Below are 17,491 nucleotides of genomic sequence, written 5' to 3' on the forward strand. Positions count from 1 at the left end.
ACCTGATTTAAGGGGGTGGGGAGCTGGGCGAAATAGGTGAAAAGGATTAGAAACTTCTAGAAGAAACACACACACACACACACTAATTGATGTGATTTAAGTCATTCTGTTAAGTGTCTTGTCAGAGAGCTCTACTACCCAGTACTCGTTAATTTTAATACATTTTAATGTATTTACATCATGCTACACAGTTATGACCAAAGGAAACAGATATCAAATAAAACTGAATATGAGATCAGACTTGGCAAGAGTCTGAATATGAAAATTTTTATTCATCACTTAACTGCAACTTAGTAAAAATCACATAGAGTACACCCTTTTCTCCTAAATTTCAAATCATACACTTACAAAGAGGATGATTCAAATTAAAAGGATCAATACTTTTGCAGCATCATCAGATAGCAAAAATAAAAAATCCCAATCCATCCCCTCCTTGACAAGTTCCAAACCCAATAAAGAAATAAGTAAAATAACATAATCCAGCTTTATCTGAATGAAGTATATATACATAGATAATCAGCAAAGGAATTATTGTGTAGTTTTTTAAAAGTCCATTTATATACCATATATTGGTATATATTGTTACCCACACCCCATGTATATAAACATTTTGTCAGTGATAAAATAGGTCATTTGTGTTTAATTTATATTCAATATTCTATTTTACCTAACATTTAATTATGAAACCTTTATCAGTGATCAGTAAGTCTGTATCACATAACTCTGATTTCTATACCAGAAATAATTTTTTTTCTACTAGCAATTTACCCAGCTACGTCTTAATTAATCAGAGAATTTATGTGATCCTTTAAATTTACAGCAATTAAAACATGAAGAAGGAAAATAGGATCATAGTTTCATCTAGTGTACTTTAATATGTGCCTCCTTTCCAAGCTACAAGAAAGATATTTATCCAATGTTTATCGTAAAAGACTTAACAATGCTCCAATGAAAGAGCAAACTGAAATGTACCTGGTCTAAAGAGCACAAAACAGGAAGTCCACAGGACCCTGGAGAAAACATATAAGCTTCACTTATAGAAGTGGCAAAAATAAAACTGTTGATTTTCAGGTTCCATCTGGTAAGTTTTTCTGTAAACAAATCTTTTAAGACATGAAGTTGTGGTGTTCATTAAAAATCTACACAGGGAGTTGTTGGAAAATATTGTTTTCAGTCTGTTTCTATACACTTAATAGTAATACACACATCTATTTCTTTGCCTCCCAATCATTAAGATACATGTATTCATGTTTTGATACACAAAGTTTTTCTGAGCTGTTGAATTGTAATCTAACATGATTGGTTTCAAATAGCACTCATGCATGTCCACACACACACACACACACACACACACACACACACACACACTGGATTGTGGAACATGTGCCTAAATGCCCAATATGTGAAAGAAAGCCCTATGTTCGGGAAGGAGATCATAAAATTCATCATGTTCTCTACGCAGTTCCTAGCATGGAAGCCGATATAAGAACTGATCTTCTCCTTCTTCCTACATGTTTTCCTCCAAGGTAGAGCTAGGGAGCTAGGGAGCTCTGGTCTTGACTTAGGGAAATCTTTCAATTGTGCAGCAGTGGGGATGTCCCATAAATGCACACATTTTAGTGCATGTGCTGTCCAACAATCGTGGTGGTACTGGATAAGATGACACATGGGGGAAATATTCAGACTCTTCTTGGCAAGGTCATAAAATCCCCTCTCTACACTTGTGCTGGATGAATCAAAGTGCTGAGAATTGTCCCAAATATTATTAAGTCAGAGAGTCTGGGTTACCCACATAGAGAATGCTCTTCCTTTTATATTACTAAAGGGACAAGATAGTATTCTCATTTAAGCAGAGAGTGGGGTCAAGAAAACTATTATTTTCAGATTGAATTTTTGAGGTCAAAGTTGGATTTTCTGCACTAAAGAAGATGGCAGCTTCAGGCAAAAAGCACTTAGAATATCCACCTTCTGAATAAGTCTTTTTAGATGAGCCAGTGCTTGACTAGAAAATGTATTTCTATAGGTTTTCTTTTTTCCTGAAGCCTGATTCACATATTCAACCCAAATGAATTACATTTTCTGTATTGTTGGGGAATACTCCTCTTTCTGTATATTTTTCACTTGCAAATGCCCTTTTGTTAAAATAAATACCTTGAATGAAAACACCTCTGAATATATGTTAAAAATTATAGAACAGCAGGTTCTCCTACTTTAAAAGTTCTTATAATTATCCATGTGTTGCCTATAATGATATATATTTATATACATATATCAATAATTATCTACATACATTTATATATAAAATATATATGCCTATGTCAGTCTATATATATTTATAAAATGTAAATATTTTATTATGTGTGTCTCTGTGTGTGTGCATATAAATACATATTTGAGCAAAAATTGTGTGTGTATATACATATCTATATATCTATATATATAGATATATATATAGATATAAAGCAAAACCAGAATATACTTACAGGTATTTGTAAAAATGTTTCTATAATGACACTTAAGGAACTGATAAGAGAATTTACTTTTGAAGCAGAGAAATGAATTTAGGGTGACAGGAAATTCTTTTGTTCTTTTTTTTTACTTCCCTGCATCAGGAATATATCTTTTAATTATTTGCATGGATTACTTCTATTTTTTGTTAAAAATAAAAGTATAACTGATACTACTATTGAAAATATTAAGTCAAAGTTGATTTGGGTTGATTATCAAACAGGAAATACCAATTATTTTCCTAATGTCTCAAGTTATACCTATGTAGTACAGTCTTATTAACAAATTTACTTGGCTCTCAGAGGTCTAGAAGAAAAGTCAGAGAGAGATGGATCTGGCTTCTCCCCTATTTGGATTTAGGCCTGAAATGATTTAACTAGCAGCTGCTTCTTCATGACAGCAAATCCATAGATAAAAATTACTTGAGGGGCTCATTGCCCTTTAATTAATGTCCTTGCTAGTGTGTGTGTGTGTGTGTGTGTGTGTTTGTGTGTGTGTCCATAATCAGCATTCCTGAGCAAGAAAAAGTTGTTGCTTAGAGAGTCTGTACCTGCTGCCTCCACTGGTGGTAATAATAATACCTTACCTTTGTTATCTTTCAATGAAAAGTTGTGGTTATTTGTTGCATCAGTTGTCAAGCTGAAATAAAACTGGTGTCCATTGGATGGCTCATCTTTATCCACAGCACTGATCTTCTGGATAACCTAGGATGGAGAATTAAAAAGCATGAAAGCATGTTGCTGTGCCCTGCTGTTTTGTGTGACAGGACAGAGCAATTTTATACCTTATAACAAATACCATCCTCCTTGGGGGAAGAACAAGATGTACTAATATGAACCCAATCTAAAAAGGGCTCTGAAAAACCAATCATGTCCCTTTGAAATTTCACGTTTGCATTTACTTTTGTGAACCTGAGAAATAAGCTATACCAGCCCAGTACGGGCCACAAAACACCAAACAAAATGGATGAGTAGAACAAGCCACACCAAGATTAAACCATATTTAGTTCTTAGAAGTTCAAGGTACATAAGTCCTGCTGTGTAAAACGGGGGCAGTCCAATCAAGCATCATATGCTAGATTTTTCCTTAAAGGAGTCAAAGCCCTCCACCGTTTACCACGGCTTTCACAATGTTTCCCTTTCTTCCTGAGAAATTTCATCATCCCAATTAAACCAGAATCTTAAAGTTCCTTCAATATTAGTTTATGCTACACATCAAAGTGTTAGTTTTGCTGAGATGTGCTGATTACATTTTATCTTAAAGCTGGCAGAATTTCAAAGGTAACTGCTGCTGGATATTTTTAAAGAAATCCCAAGCTAGGAGCCTGGTGTGCGGAAAGCTCTTACCTGCCCTGGCTGGGCATTTTCACACACAGTGGTCTCGTAGTCCATAGCAAATTCGGGGGCGTTGTCATTGATGTCAAGTATAGTAATGGCCACATAGCCTCTTCCGACTTGAGATGGATTCTCTAATAAAGAGGAAAATTTGTCTTATCATTTACTCTGAGAGTAAGCTATTATTCCATTGCCATCTTCCTCAAGCAACTGCTATTAAAAACAATTAGACTCAGCCAAAATGGTTTGCCTCTCTAAATCATGATTCTAATAAGAAAATGACCAAACCATAAATGAAATCTAGAAACATAACACTAAAGACTTCAAAGGGAGCAACAGAGAATTTGATCCAAATGTCATATGTATGTATAGTACATGTGTGTCTTTATTTGAGTCCCTGATGAGAAAATCATTGAAAAGAGGACTAATAAACCATGAATTTCAATATTCTTTGAGGCTAGAGTACAAATTTGTATGACTATACACATATATACATATTATCCATGTACATATACTATATATAGAGATAATATGCATAACATACCATTATGCATTCCTCTTTCAATATTTTTCTTATCAGGGGCTAAAATTAGTTCAATATCAATATGCATATATGTGTGTATTGGTTAGGGATCAAGTTATTACTTTTTGTAAGCTACTGGACTAACTCTATACCAGCATAAATGCAGCTTAAGAAATAAAACTATGAAACAATAGGAAGCTCCCTGAAGGTAACTCAGGCCTGTTATTTTATAGCAATCTCTTTTCATTAACTTTGTGAGTATTAGCAAATAAAGTTAAGGAATATAAATATATTTCACAGCTTGAAATTAGAGATTTTCAAGATTTTGATCAATTCAGATAGGCATGTAATAGAACTCAAGCGGAAATTACCACCTCATGACAGCCCATTCTGTACTCTCAATGTCCTCCATCGTAATTTAATGTTCAACCTTACAACTTACGGCTCTCCATTGCGAGAACTGTGATATTATGAACAGCATTTGTCTCTCGATCCAAAGATTTGGCAGTTGTAATAACTCCACTGTTGGCATCAATATTAAAGTATCTCTCCAAGTCTGTGTTTCTGTCAATTGAATACCTAATTGAACATTAAAAAAAGAAAAATAAAACCTTCAATATTTGTTTGATTACAGTTTGCTAAATTTATTTCATTAATTGCATAGCCAACCACCAAATCCTGCTGATTCCACAATCTGTCATATTAGTAACATAAATACATGCTTAGTTTAAAATTTCACCAATGTTATTCTCAGTTCATAACTGCTTGTCAGTAAACTTTTTGCTTTTCTGTCAGTAAAAAATAAACACCCTAGTATAGTTATCTTCACAGTGCATTGTTGAACTGATAAACTTCAAATTTATTTTATTATTATTTTGACTCTGCAAAATCATTTACAATAGATTTAGTAGCCCTTGTCACGTTCATAGGTCCTTCTAAAATGAAACAGATATAGGCATCTTGCCCATTCACATACACGTAGCAACATCTTTTGTCTTGACAACACCAGCCTGATCTTAATCCCCCTAACTTTTAAAAAATCTCTCATTCAGGGGCACCTGGGTGGCTCAGTGGGTTAAGCTGCTGCCTTCAGCTCAGGTCATGATCTCAGGGTCCTGGGATTGAGTCCCGCGTCGGGCTCTCTGCTCAGCAGGGAGCCTGCTTCCCTCTCTCTCTCTCTCTGCCTGCCTCTCTGCCTACTTGTGATCTGTCCCTGTCAAATAAATAAATAAAATCTTTAAAAAAAAAAATCTCTCATTCAGGATCTTGACTGGGATTCCATAGATATGTTTCAAGGTAGAGCCCCTAAAATTACATGAATATTTTGGTGTAGAGAAGCATTTTCTCAAAATATCTGCTATCCAAATACTAGTGAAAAAATGACTGTTCCACCTATATTCTAACTCCATTATGCTGTTATTTGTTCCATACCCAAAATTCATCCACCTCCAATTAATGACTATTTCAAAACACCACACCCTCAACCCCAGTGGTTCTAGTTGAGTGAAGAAATCTTATTTAAAAACAAACAAAAGAACAGATAAGCAAACACATACCCAATTTAAGAATGTATTTTATGTTTCCCTAGTTCTCCAACTACCATTATTAAATAGAATCATCTACTAGTCTGCTGTATTATAAAATTCTAGACACAGCAAACATAGCAAGGAAAGAGGAGGGATCAGAAAATATTAGAAAATTAACCATAAACCAACAAATACTGTCTTTGTCCAGCAATAGGTGTTTAGGTGATGAGAGTATTAGGAACTTATTTTCTGATGTTTCTACTTTCTTGATGGCATATGAAATAAGATTATCAGCTGAGGGAGCAAAGAAGAGAAGACATTTTGAGAAGGAGGGAGAAGTCATTTATTAGAAGGGACAGAAATATATATATATAAATACACACACGTACACAGACTAAGGGATGTATAATGGGATGGCTAAGCATTGTGAATTGCCAATTTGCATTTTATGTTCATCAGTTCAATGTGAGACCAGTCATCCTGCCTATCTGTCTTGTTCTGTTGTCATACGTGTGTTTGAAGATGCACAAAGAGCATAGGGTTGGATTTGACTAGTCATGGACAATGGAAAGAGGGGGGTACAATGATAGGGGCATGTATACAGGAGTGATAATAATGGAGGCCCATGCTATAGAAGTTCATAAGGAAGAGTTAAGGAAATAAGGGGAAATAGACTGATATTGAGAAGATTCTGATAGCATCAGGTTGCAGAATTGCTGGAGTGAGAAGTGGTAGACAGGGAATGAGATCCTTGAGGTAAATTTTCAGTAGTAGCATATGTTTGATGACTGACAAGTCAAGAGTATGTTTTTAAAAACCTATGACTAAATCTGGGGTGCCTGGGTGGCTCAGTGGGGTAAGGCCCTGCCTTCGGCTCAGGTCATGATTCCAGGGTCCTGGAATTGAGCCCTACATCGGGCTCTCTGCTCAGTGGGGAGCCTGCTTCCCCCTCTCTCTCTGCCTGCTGCTCTGCTTACTTGTGATCTCTCTCTCTCCGTGTCAAATAAAAAACAAAAAACAAAAAACAAAAAACCTATGACTAAATCAAGGAAGAAGAACAGATCACCGGAGTCAAAAAGACCAAGAAAGTGAAAGATCAACATGTTTAATGAGTCATTGGTATAATTCAATCAGTTACCAATCACCATGTCAGGAGTTATTATGGGAAGGAATAAAATGATCCGGGAACTAAAATCTTCAATGAATTAATGGGATAACTGTATATTTAGTGGTTGATAGCAACATGGAAGATTCTGATGATGCATTCCACAGAAGAGTTGAGGGTTTTGAAGGAAAAACAAAATTAAATTGTTAGAAATGATAATGGCAGTACAAACAAAATTTACTCACACTTCTAAGATCTGTGGTATACAGGGTATGAGAAAAATAAATCTTACTTGAGTTCCTCTATTCCCTCTTCCTTCTATTATAGCTTAAGTGTTTTTATTTGTATCAAAATCAAACTTATTCTGCACATCCCATCTGCTCTGACCTTTTCAAAATATTTTTCCTTGGAATAAGATATTTTCCTCTGTACTTTATTTGAATTGAAAGCAAGTATGTTTTCTACTTTAAAAAACAAATTTCCTCATGTGTGTCTAGTTCATTGTTAGCATTTGTATCAAGTCCATTGTTCACCTCTATACTTTTCTTACTCTCTCACTCAAATATACTATGATTGACCACTGACTCCTCCTTAAAACATAGTCTCCATCTGCCTTTGTCAGTACCACATATTCTCTGTGTTCTTCCTACACAACTGCCCGCTCTTTACAGTCCCCTTGGCTGGTTCACATTCCTCTTCATAACTTCTCTTTACTTAAACTCTCTGAAAACTCTCCTGTGTGGTCCTCCTCTCTTCTTTATATAAAAATGCTTTCCCTCTGAAATTTATACAGTCCCATAGCTTAAGTAATCTATACTTCTGATTGCTCCCAAATCTACATAAAAGTTCCTTGGTCACCAGACTTATATATTGAATTACATGTTTACTATCACCGCATGGTTATACAACATGAACTGAAATTACAACTCCTGCTGTTTCTTAAACCTTCACCTTCTCCACTCTTTCCAAGTAAATGATACCACCAATCATTTGATTGCTCAAACCAATAATCTAGAATTGGTTGGTGGCTTGTTTTCCTTACTTTTGCATCCAGTTTCTCCGAAACTCCCAATGACCATACATTGTAGCCTAGATCTTGCATCATTTTATTCCTTATCAACATACATAGGAAAAAACCAACAAATTGGTCTCCTAGAAATGATAAATGGAGTCAGAGCAGATGTAGGGATAGAATAAGCTGTTGGTTTGAGAAGAGATGGGAGATTTGGCAAGGACATGGAGGACACAAACTGTCTAGAACATTCTGGATGGTGGCTATGCTTCTTAATCCCAAGGACTTGGGGTCACCCAGAATTAAAGGAGTTCCCTATTTTCTACCAGTCCCTCTAGACATACAAAAAAACCTAGATCTTATATATGAGGCATTCACTACTATATAAAGTTACCTGAGAAAAACAATCCCTCAGTCAAGAAAAATAAAGAAAAGATGGGTACTCTTTAGAGTCAGAGGTACCACATGTCTCACAGGAGGGCTGACGGAGCTAAAAGAAAAACAAGACTCTAATGAAATTTGGACGAGCACATTTATTGTACTTCTGTATCCACTGGCCTTGGCATTGAGATGTTTGATGGCCTGAGTCAACTAGAGGCTTAGCAGAAAGGGAGCGGATTGATGTTTCTCTAATCACACGCCAGAGTGAACATTAGTGCATCTTCTGGTGCTGTTAGTGGTATGTGGACTCACAATAATCCCTCTAGTTTCTGCAAATTACAGCCTAAGAAAAACCTCTCTCTCTCTCTCTCTCTCTCTATATATATATATATATACACACACACACACACACATATCTATATGTATGTCTATATCTATATCTGTATCTATCTATATATATATGTTGGAGTAACCAATTAGAGAGGTCACCTCTGTATTTTTGTCACTACAGTATTAAAGCTTCCGGTCTACCCATTTACTAGTCAGACAGCTGAAAATCTTAGTATCTAGCCTCAATCCTTTTCCTGAGAGCTACCAACTGCTCCAGGTACCTGCAGCATCTTCAGCTCAAAGTCAATGTCAGTGTATATGAAAGCCGATGGATCAGCCTTTCCCCCAGTCTGTCCCTCCTTCAGAACTTTCCCATTTTCAGAAGGACTTGAGCATTAAAGCCTAGTTTGCATTTTTTTCTGCATCCTCAACTCTGAAAGGTCATGTGTGACAAAGACTTCTATTTACGTATTCATATTCATTTGCCCTTAATTCTTATTACTAGAACCAGCTTTTGTTTAGAGGCAGCATGTGTTCAGCTGAACAACTCTATTTGCTAGTCTCCTATGTAGATGTGGTATTGGTGTCCTGATGGTGAAGTTGTAGCAAATGAGATGAAAGTTGTTGAGTCAAGCATCACTGAAAAACTCCTGAAATGATAGGACAGAGCTGCTAATTCAGCCGGCGTTTGTTTCTGCCCCTTCCCCTCCATCTCACTTGGGACGTGAACACAACGGGAAGAGGTCCAAAAGCCATCTTGTAAATATGAGGTGATGAGTGCTTGATATGAGAAGCCAAGGCCCTTGATGACCTTATACTGCCAAATTGTCAGTCCTTGGGTGTATAGCTCCAGACTTCTCATTAGTAAGTCATTAGTGTTAAGCTTTGTTGCTACTAGCCAAGCACAATTTCTAACTAGGGCAAGCAGGTACTATTATGGTATTTCAGTACTGGATACTAAAGTCTCACAGTGGGTTGTTGATGGAGCCAAGATTCAGAGCCGTCATCTGAGCCATCCTTCCATGACATACCACATTACCTATAAATAAGCTTTTAGTCCCTGCCACTTACGACTCTCCAATTCAGCTTCTTTCTACTTTTCCCCAATGCTCTCCTACCTAAAACTGTAAGTCAAACTGATGTCTTAACTGATGAATGAAAAGGTAACATGTATCTTCATTTCTTAGGTCTCCTATACTCCATTTTTTTCTCCTTTCCAATTATTTCAGTTCAGTGTTCCTTGAAGATAGTCCTCTAGCATTAAGGCAGCAAGCCCTTCTAATTACATTAAGGGAAAAAAAAAAGATTTTTTTTTTTTTTTTAATACTCAGGGAGTCTCCAAGGTCCTGAATATGGGTAGGCACAGAGGGGTTGTCCTGCCTTCTCTAACTCATCCCCATCTTTCCCATCTTTGAATGCCCTTAGAGCCTTACACCTGAGACTTAATTGCCATCCTGGGGAACTGCACTCCTGCCTAAGATCAGAGATCCTCAGGCCTCAGAGCGTCTTTGCTTGTGCAGAAGAACAAATCATTCAGAATGTGGTTGGTTTATTTGTGAGGAAAAGGAAGGCTCATGGGACAGGGTCCTGCCACACATCATTTTGAAGAAAATGGGTAAAGGTTTTAGAAAGAAAGCCTAAGAATAGTATCAGAAGCATAAAGATTTAAGCCAAAAAGCTAAGATTTATAAATTTTTGTCAGCCTAACAGTTTTCTTCACCCTCATCCATGTACCTCCCCCATAGCCCCCACAGTATCGAGCTTCTCTTATATCACACCAGTAATAATTTTGGAGAATATCATAATGTATTATGATGTGATGTGACTATGGGACCCCAGGATTTGAAGTCAGGAGATTCTAGGATAATAGCACCAAGCCTGCTCTGACTACCTGTGGGAACTTCCAGTCATTTAATCCTTCAGCTCAAGTTTATTAATCAGTAAAGTGAGTTGAAATAGAGATCTCCAAAATTTTCTATGTGTCTGATCTTAGCGATTACCCTAAATTATCACAGATAGTCACTGCATATTTTTGTAACTAATTTCCCTAGGATCAAATAAAAAATTAGGGCACTTAGTACAGAGAAATCAAGGATGTACCCATAGTATATTGCGAAGAAAAAAAAAATTCTTAGTCAAAGGAAAATCTCTAAAGTTTAGTTCATTAAAGCCATTCTGTTTTAAAAATAAAACACATATAATCCATAATTGGCCTTTCTTGGTTTGTATAAAGAATACAGGCTGTCACTAAAATTCTTTAATGTTTAATGTAGTGAGCAGTTGGAGGACATATATTTGGATCTCCTTGTTCCTCAGATCTTACAACTTTTTAAAAAATATATTTTATTTTAATTTAAACTAAAAACAAAAACTAAAATGAAAACAACTTACAAATTATGCCTTTTTAAGAAACCTGGCAGTATATAGGACCTGTGGGCTTTGTGCTCACTACTACAAACCACAGCGTAGGAATGAAAGGACAAAATTTATAGCCACGACCTGGCCCCTAACCTACTATACTTATTTGAGCTTTCCAGTCACCATTTATATTCTTCTGTGTCTTTAGCTGCAAAATGAGAAGGCTTTATGAGATGGTTTCTCATTTCCAGATTTAATATTAGATTTTTTTGAAATAGGTTTTGTATACAATATCTCCTACAGCTAGATGACAAGAGGGCTGGGACCACATCTTAAACATCTGTAGATGCTCTGTTCTGTACACCGACTATAAAATGAATTCCTTAATAAGCACCTATTATCATCATTGCTGCTGTTCCGTAAGCTATGGAGATTGATCAAAATATCAAAGTGCTCTTCCCAAGTAGTGTTCTTATTGCCCAGCTATTGATATGCATGTCAATCCTCTGAAATAGGACCTCTGGGTGAGTGAGCCACATTAACACGAATGTATCACTGCTACTCCCCAAAGGGCAAGAGGTAATGTGACAAATATACATTGACAAATCTAAACAACAGAAATAGCTCAATGGTTTGAAACCTTAATCTCTTAAGAAATGTGCCTGTGTGTGTGTCTGTGTGTGTGTGTGTGTGTGTGGTGGTGGTGGTGTTGTCGTTGCAAGGAGTAGAAAGGTACTGATAGAGATGTTGGTAAAATCCTGGAACCATATTTTCTAACTGTAAGACCGGGGTGGAGGGGGCCAGATTTATTAGAACAGAGGGATGCTGATGCTTGCCTTGTAGGACTTTAACAAGAAACTTCTTCAAAATAAAGTACTGAGTTCAGTACTTACTGACACCACTGTTTACATCCTCACCCCTTTCTGATAATGGCAACTCAATATTCCGTTGGCAATTTAAACCTTCCCAATCTCATGCAATCTTGATGGTACTCACCATCAAGACGCCCAGAACTTCCTGGGTAAGAGACGGGACACACGTCCTAAGACAGGCCAAAAAACTTTCCAAGAAACCGTGAACCTTAAACAGAGGGCCACGAGAAAAGAAAAGGGTTGGCACGGGTTCGTCCCACTGCCGCATGCTCAAAAGATTATTTGCCCATTCTTGCTGCTCACATTTATAGAAAAACCTCATATTTATTAAAAAAAAAAAAAACCTCTCTTTCCTGAGGACCAGCTATTCAATTTTTCCTTTAACTCTGTGAGCTATCCCCAATTATTTCAATAAATTCCTTTTCCTTTTTTTCAGTTACCAATGCCAATTTCTGTTATTGTAACTAAAGAATGCAAACAGTACAGTTCAAGGTAAATATAGCTCCTTAATCTTTCCACCTCATGTACAGTTCCCAAAGGCTCACACCACAAACATTATGGATTTTATATTCTTCTATTCATCACGCTTTTCAATAAGCATTTTAAATGTAGAAAATACTACAAGGGACAAATCAAGAGAAATGTAATCTTCAATAAATTCATTTTACCCGGAGTCTTCAAAAAAACTAACTCAGAAGACCTTTGCTTGAGCAGAGTTGTAATTCCAGAATATAACAAAAGATGGAAAAATGGATCAAAAAGCTTAGGAATTTCCTACTTAACATATTTTAAAAATTACCTCTGGATATTAACATTAACATTACTAAAACAAAAAATACATTTAAAAAAAATCACTATACCTGAACAGAGATTTTTTTTTTCATTTTTAGTGATAGTTACATTAAATTGGGCAGCATTTTGAAATGGATTATAGCTAATGTCTTCCTGATGGAATCGATTTCTGCTATTGTTCACATGAACCACTATTTTTCTCTATGTTACTGGCTAAGTTTCTTAGAAAATCAAATAGTAACAAGTAGCAAATAATTTAGATTAAAGTAATAGGTACAAATGTATGCATGCATACCAGCTCCTTTAAAAACTACACACTGAATTATTCAAACATCCAAATGTGTTCTTACTAGTCACACTACATAATGTAATATCTGATACTATTTTATCACCTTTGATCTGAGAACATACAATACCAGGAGTGCCAAAAAAGCCTGCAGGTAAGTATTATTATTGTGGTATCCTTGAGCATAAATACAAATGTAGTTCTGTATTTAAATTGCTGGAAATGCTGAAAATAATCCCCATTAATTTTTATGAAACCCTCTTCACATCTGATCTTATTTGTAGTAATATCATGTTTCAATTCATTGGCTATGTTTAGCATTATAGGGATTTTGGGCTTGTGCTGTCTATGGAAGTCAATCTGCTGATTTCATAAAACAGCACTAGACTCTTAGGCTATAACTAAATAAAACATAAACAGACTTTGCATAATGTTTTCTTGGTTTGTCCAAATCGTGCCACCCCTCAAAGTCCTGTTGATGCTCTCTCTCCTGCAAATGAAGGCTCCTGTCCAGTGAGCTCGGAGTGATTGCAATTTATCTCACAATTGGCCATGTTATAGTTCTCACGCTTTCTCCCCTCACTGTGTTTAACTTTTCTGGGATCTTATGTCTTCAAGCAGATTGTAAGTTCCTTGAGGTCAGAGGACATGTTTTATTAATCTCTGTTTTTCCCGTCAATATTCTCCGCAGCATTGGGCCCAAAGCAGGTTCTTAATAAATGTGTGTTGTTGCTCTGCTCTGTCTCCCAGTGCTGACATGAGGAATGAAGAGTGCTCTAGACTCTAGGCTGCTCCCACAGTATCTGTCCTCACTGACGAGAAACACAGGTGGGAACTTTCTACCCCTTAGAAAGACGATCAAAATCATCAGCAGAACATCACCCATCCTTCGAAGTTCAATAGCTAAGCCCTGATATTTGGTATTATTTGGGGTAAATATTTACATGAAACATTAAGCAACTATGAAAACATAAATGTAGCCCGAAGATCGCTAGACCTCAATTACCTACTTTTGCTTTTGAAAGAGCCTCCTCTTCTTTTTTTTTTTTTTCCTGGCTAAGTAATCTCAACTACCATCTAATTCCCACTTTTGGCTTCCAGTTTCTTTTTTTTTTTTTTTAAAGATTTTATTTATTCATTTGACAGAGAGAAATCACAAGTAGGCAGAGAGGCAGGCAGAGAGAGGAGGAAGCAGGCTCCCTGCTGAGCAGAAAGCCCGATTTGGGGCTTGAACCCAGGACCTGGGATCATGACCCGAGCCGAAGGCAGTGGCTTAACCCACTGAGCCACCCAGGCGCCCCTGGCTTCCAGTTTCTATACGGGAAGAGGAAGATAATGTATATATGACATGGTGGGGGACATAACACACCTGGATGCTAGACAAGCGATCATGAAGATATAACAGCTCACAATGGCGTTATATTCTGGCTAAGCACCGGGCTCTGAGTTCATTTAATCTTTCCACCTACTGCTACTATGCTTCTCGGTGGCCAAAATGCTTTATGGTGACATAGGTGCCTCAGTCCTCTTTTAAAGGAAGGGCAGATGCACAGAAGAGTTACTCATAGCTTTGGCTGGCATCAAAAGTAGGTAAAAATAAAAAGTGCTGAGCAAGGCAGAGATCATATGAGAAAAGGATCTCAATTTTGCCTTGCTGGAGGAAAGTAAATGTATTTCTTTCTAGAATTCTACTCTCTCACTCCACATATTGGTAAATATTCCAATTATAAATAGCATATGCTTGATTTTAATATTATACTACAAAAAAAGTCAATAAATTTAAATATTAATTATCCAACTTCCCATCCTGGTTTACAATTCAAATACTATTGGCCTAATTTTAAGCCATTACAATTGAACAAATACTACTTTTCCATTCCTCTAAGAATCCCAATATTTCTAAAGGTGTGAGCACAAAACTCATAACCCTAAGACTCTGCGGGTTCTATCGCAATCTGAAAATTCATTTATCCTAGGATCTTAGCAGACCATGTCCCCTGCCCATCCACTGGCATTTGTTGAAGGAGGGTTTACATTTTGATAGTACTTGAATGCCCAATGCAAACACACATTTGTATCCATTAAACTACATAATATCATCTATATTTTGGAATACATGTGAATACAAAACACAATACAGATCGCCAATACAGTTGCTTGTAAAGTATGCCTCCTTTCACTGACTTACTGACCTTGAAACAAAAATGGGATGAAACCCAATAAACTATAATAATAGCAATGCACAATGATAATACTTTCTAATACTTAAGTCATGGTTCTCACTTAAAATCATTAGTTACTTTCCCTTTATCATTTAATTTTCAAAAAACTTGGGATAAATCAGGGATAGGGTTTGCCTTTCCTTTTTACTGGGCAGACAGAAACTTAGCTGGCTAAGGGGCATCCCCTAGGTCACTCGGCAAATAGCAGTGTTGAGAAGAGAACCAGTCTTCTAGAAAATGTGCAGGCATGCATACCTACTCATCAAACTACAAGATGAGGAACCTGGCCTCCTAAACAATATCACAAATAGGAAAGGAGAAATATATCAAAGATAAACCCAGAAAAAAAAATCAGCCATGAATGACTGAGTGACCTTAAAAAAATAGTATAAAAATGTTTCAAGAATACAAGTGGTAAATATTAAGTCACGAAATTAATTTAAAAAACAAGAATATATATATACACACACCAACAATATTTTAGTCCCTTTGAACAAAGGTTGTATCTCTTTGTGAGACTTAGGCTCAAAAACTGATATAATGGGGAGACTGGGTGGCTCAGTGGGTTAAACCTCTGCCTTCTGCTCGGGTGATGATCCCAGGGTCCTGCGATAGAGGCCCGCATCAGGCTCTCTACTCAGCGGGTAGCCTGCTTCCTCCTCTCTCTCTCTCTGCCTGCCTCTCTGCCTACTTGTGCTCTCTGTCTGTCAAATAAATAATAAATAAAATCTTTAAAAAATTGTTTAAAAATCTGATATAAGTTAGTACTAACTTGAACTTTTCGGGTCACCTTCATTAGCATTAAGAAGATGAAAATGAGGTAAAAATAAATTATTGGCCAGCTTCTTTCATTGATGAAAGCCACAAGAGATCTTTAGCTCCAAAATCAAGAGAGTTCACTTCTGACCCTTCCATCTCTGTGCATCAGGGAGGAGACCTGGAGGCCACTTCATCTCTAACTCAAGGCACTTAGCTGCTTGGTCCTACTCTTCCTTCCTCCCCACATTATTATATAATGCTGCATTGTTTCAAATAAAATACTACAAGAAGTGAAATATTTATGTCAGAGGCTTTCACAGGATGATACATAGGAAACGGGTAAAGGAAAAAAGAAGAAACAAGATTTATCTTCTCTCATTCAAGTACTGAATTATGTTATGGATCAGTGTCTCCTTTTTTTATATCCCCAATTTCATGAAAGAATTCTCTTTCTCCCTATGAAATTAAATGATTTAAGCAGAAGTCAGACTATTCCCAGTAGCTGATCTATGCATACAATCATGTTGTGTCTGATCATAAGGGGAGGAGATTTACGTGTTTCAGTAAGAGATGTGATGCTATAACAAAACCCGAATTCAAGTGTCCACAAGTCAGCAAGACTCACTGGATGGAGCTGAGCTTAAGTCAGGAAACTGTTTTGACGATGAAGGCTGGGCTATGACAGGGAGAAGGGGAAGGCTTGTTCTCTCTGGTACATTTGTGACTCTCAAATGTTCTATTACACAGAAGCTTATATTCTTAGGAATAATTTATGATCACTGTGTTAAAAATAATATAGCCATCTATATAACCTGAATTTATCACGTAGATAGGGAAATGATGAGTATGACTTCATTTTTGAACAATTATGCAAATTCTTCATTAGACTATGATACTAATGTCAGACAAAAGAGAAGCAAAGCAAAGCAGTTACATATGTCTAAATAAGTTTATTATTTTAGGGAGGTAAAAGATTATGCTTTTCTTAACTAAGAATTATCGTCTAAATTAAAATACTTTTCATAACGTTTTGTTGTCAATGTCCAAACTTAGCTCAGAAGTTACCTCAAAAGCACTTAGCATTGCCAGATAGCAGTTAAATCTAAAGAGCTGTGGTTAGCTTTTAATTGAATATATCTGAATACAAAACATCCACTGATTTTTGTACTTTATTAGACTTTGTACCCAAAATCCAAAATGTCCCATTAAAAGTTTTACTTATGAGTGCAAATTAAGACATGTAATACAAAGTGATTTCAAGCATATTCTCTGTAGACTGTTCACCTAAAAAGATGTCTCATGTGCATACACATACTAACACACACATACGCAAAAACATTCATGTCGATATCACGTTGTACATTAGAAGTAAAACAAAGTGCGAAACTGTTGTGGTATTCTAAAGTGCTTACCTATCATCTTTCTGTTGGTCGTAAGGAGATCAGTTGCTTAGAACCATGTGTCTAGTCTTGGTACAGGACTA

The 17,491-nt window shown here is 36.5% G+C and overlaps 1 protein-coding gene across 1 annotated transcript in view; it reads right to left on the reverse strand.

The window, feature by feature from the left end:
- Nucleotides 1–17,491, reverse strand: part of CDH7 (cadherin 7) — a 123,696-nt gene that overhangs the window by 22,527 nt on the left and 83,678 nt on the right. Inside the window, exons 8-10 of the mRNA XM_047698303.1 lie at nt 4,808–4,944; nt 3,855–3,976; nt 3,095–3,212 (exon numbers count right to left, since the gene is read on the reverse strand). Coding sequence (XP_047554259.1) covers nt 3,095–3,212; nt 3,855–3,976; nt 4,808–4,944 — 377 coding nt within the window. The remainder of the gene's footprint in view (nt 1–3,094; nt 3,213–3,854; nt 3,977–4,807; nt 4,945–17,491) is intronic.

This window comes from Lutra lutra, chromosome 12, assembly GCF_902655055.1.
Source record: "Lutra lutra chromosome 12, mLutLut1.2, whole genome shotgun sequence".
NCBI lineage: Eukaryota > Metazoa > Chordata > Mammalia > Carnivora > Mustelidae > Lutra > Lutra lutra.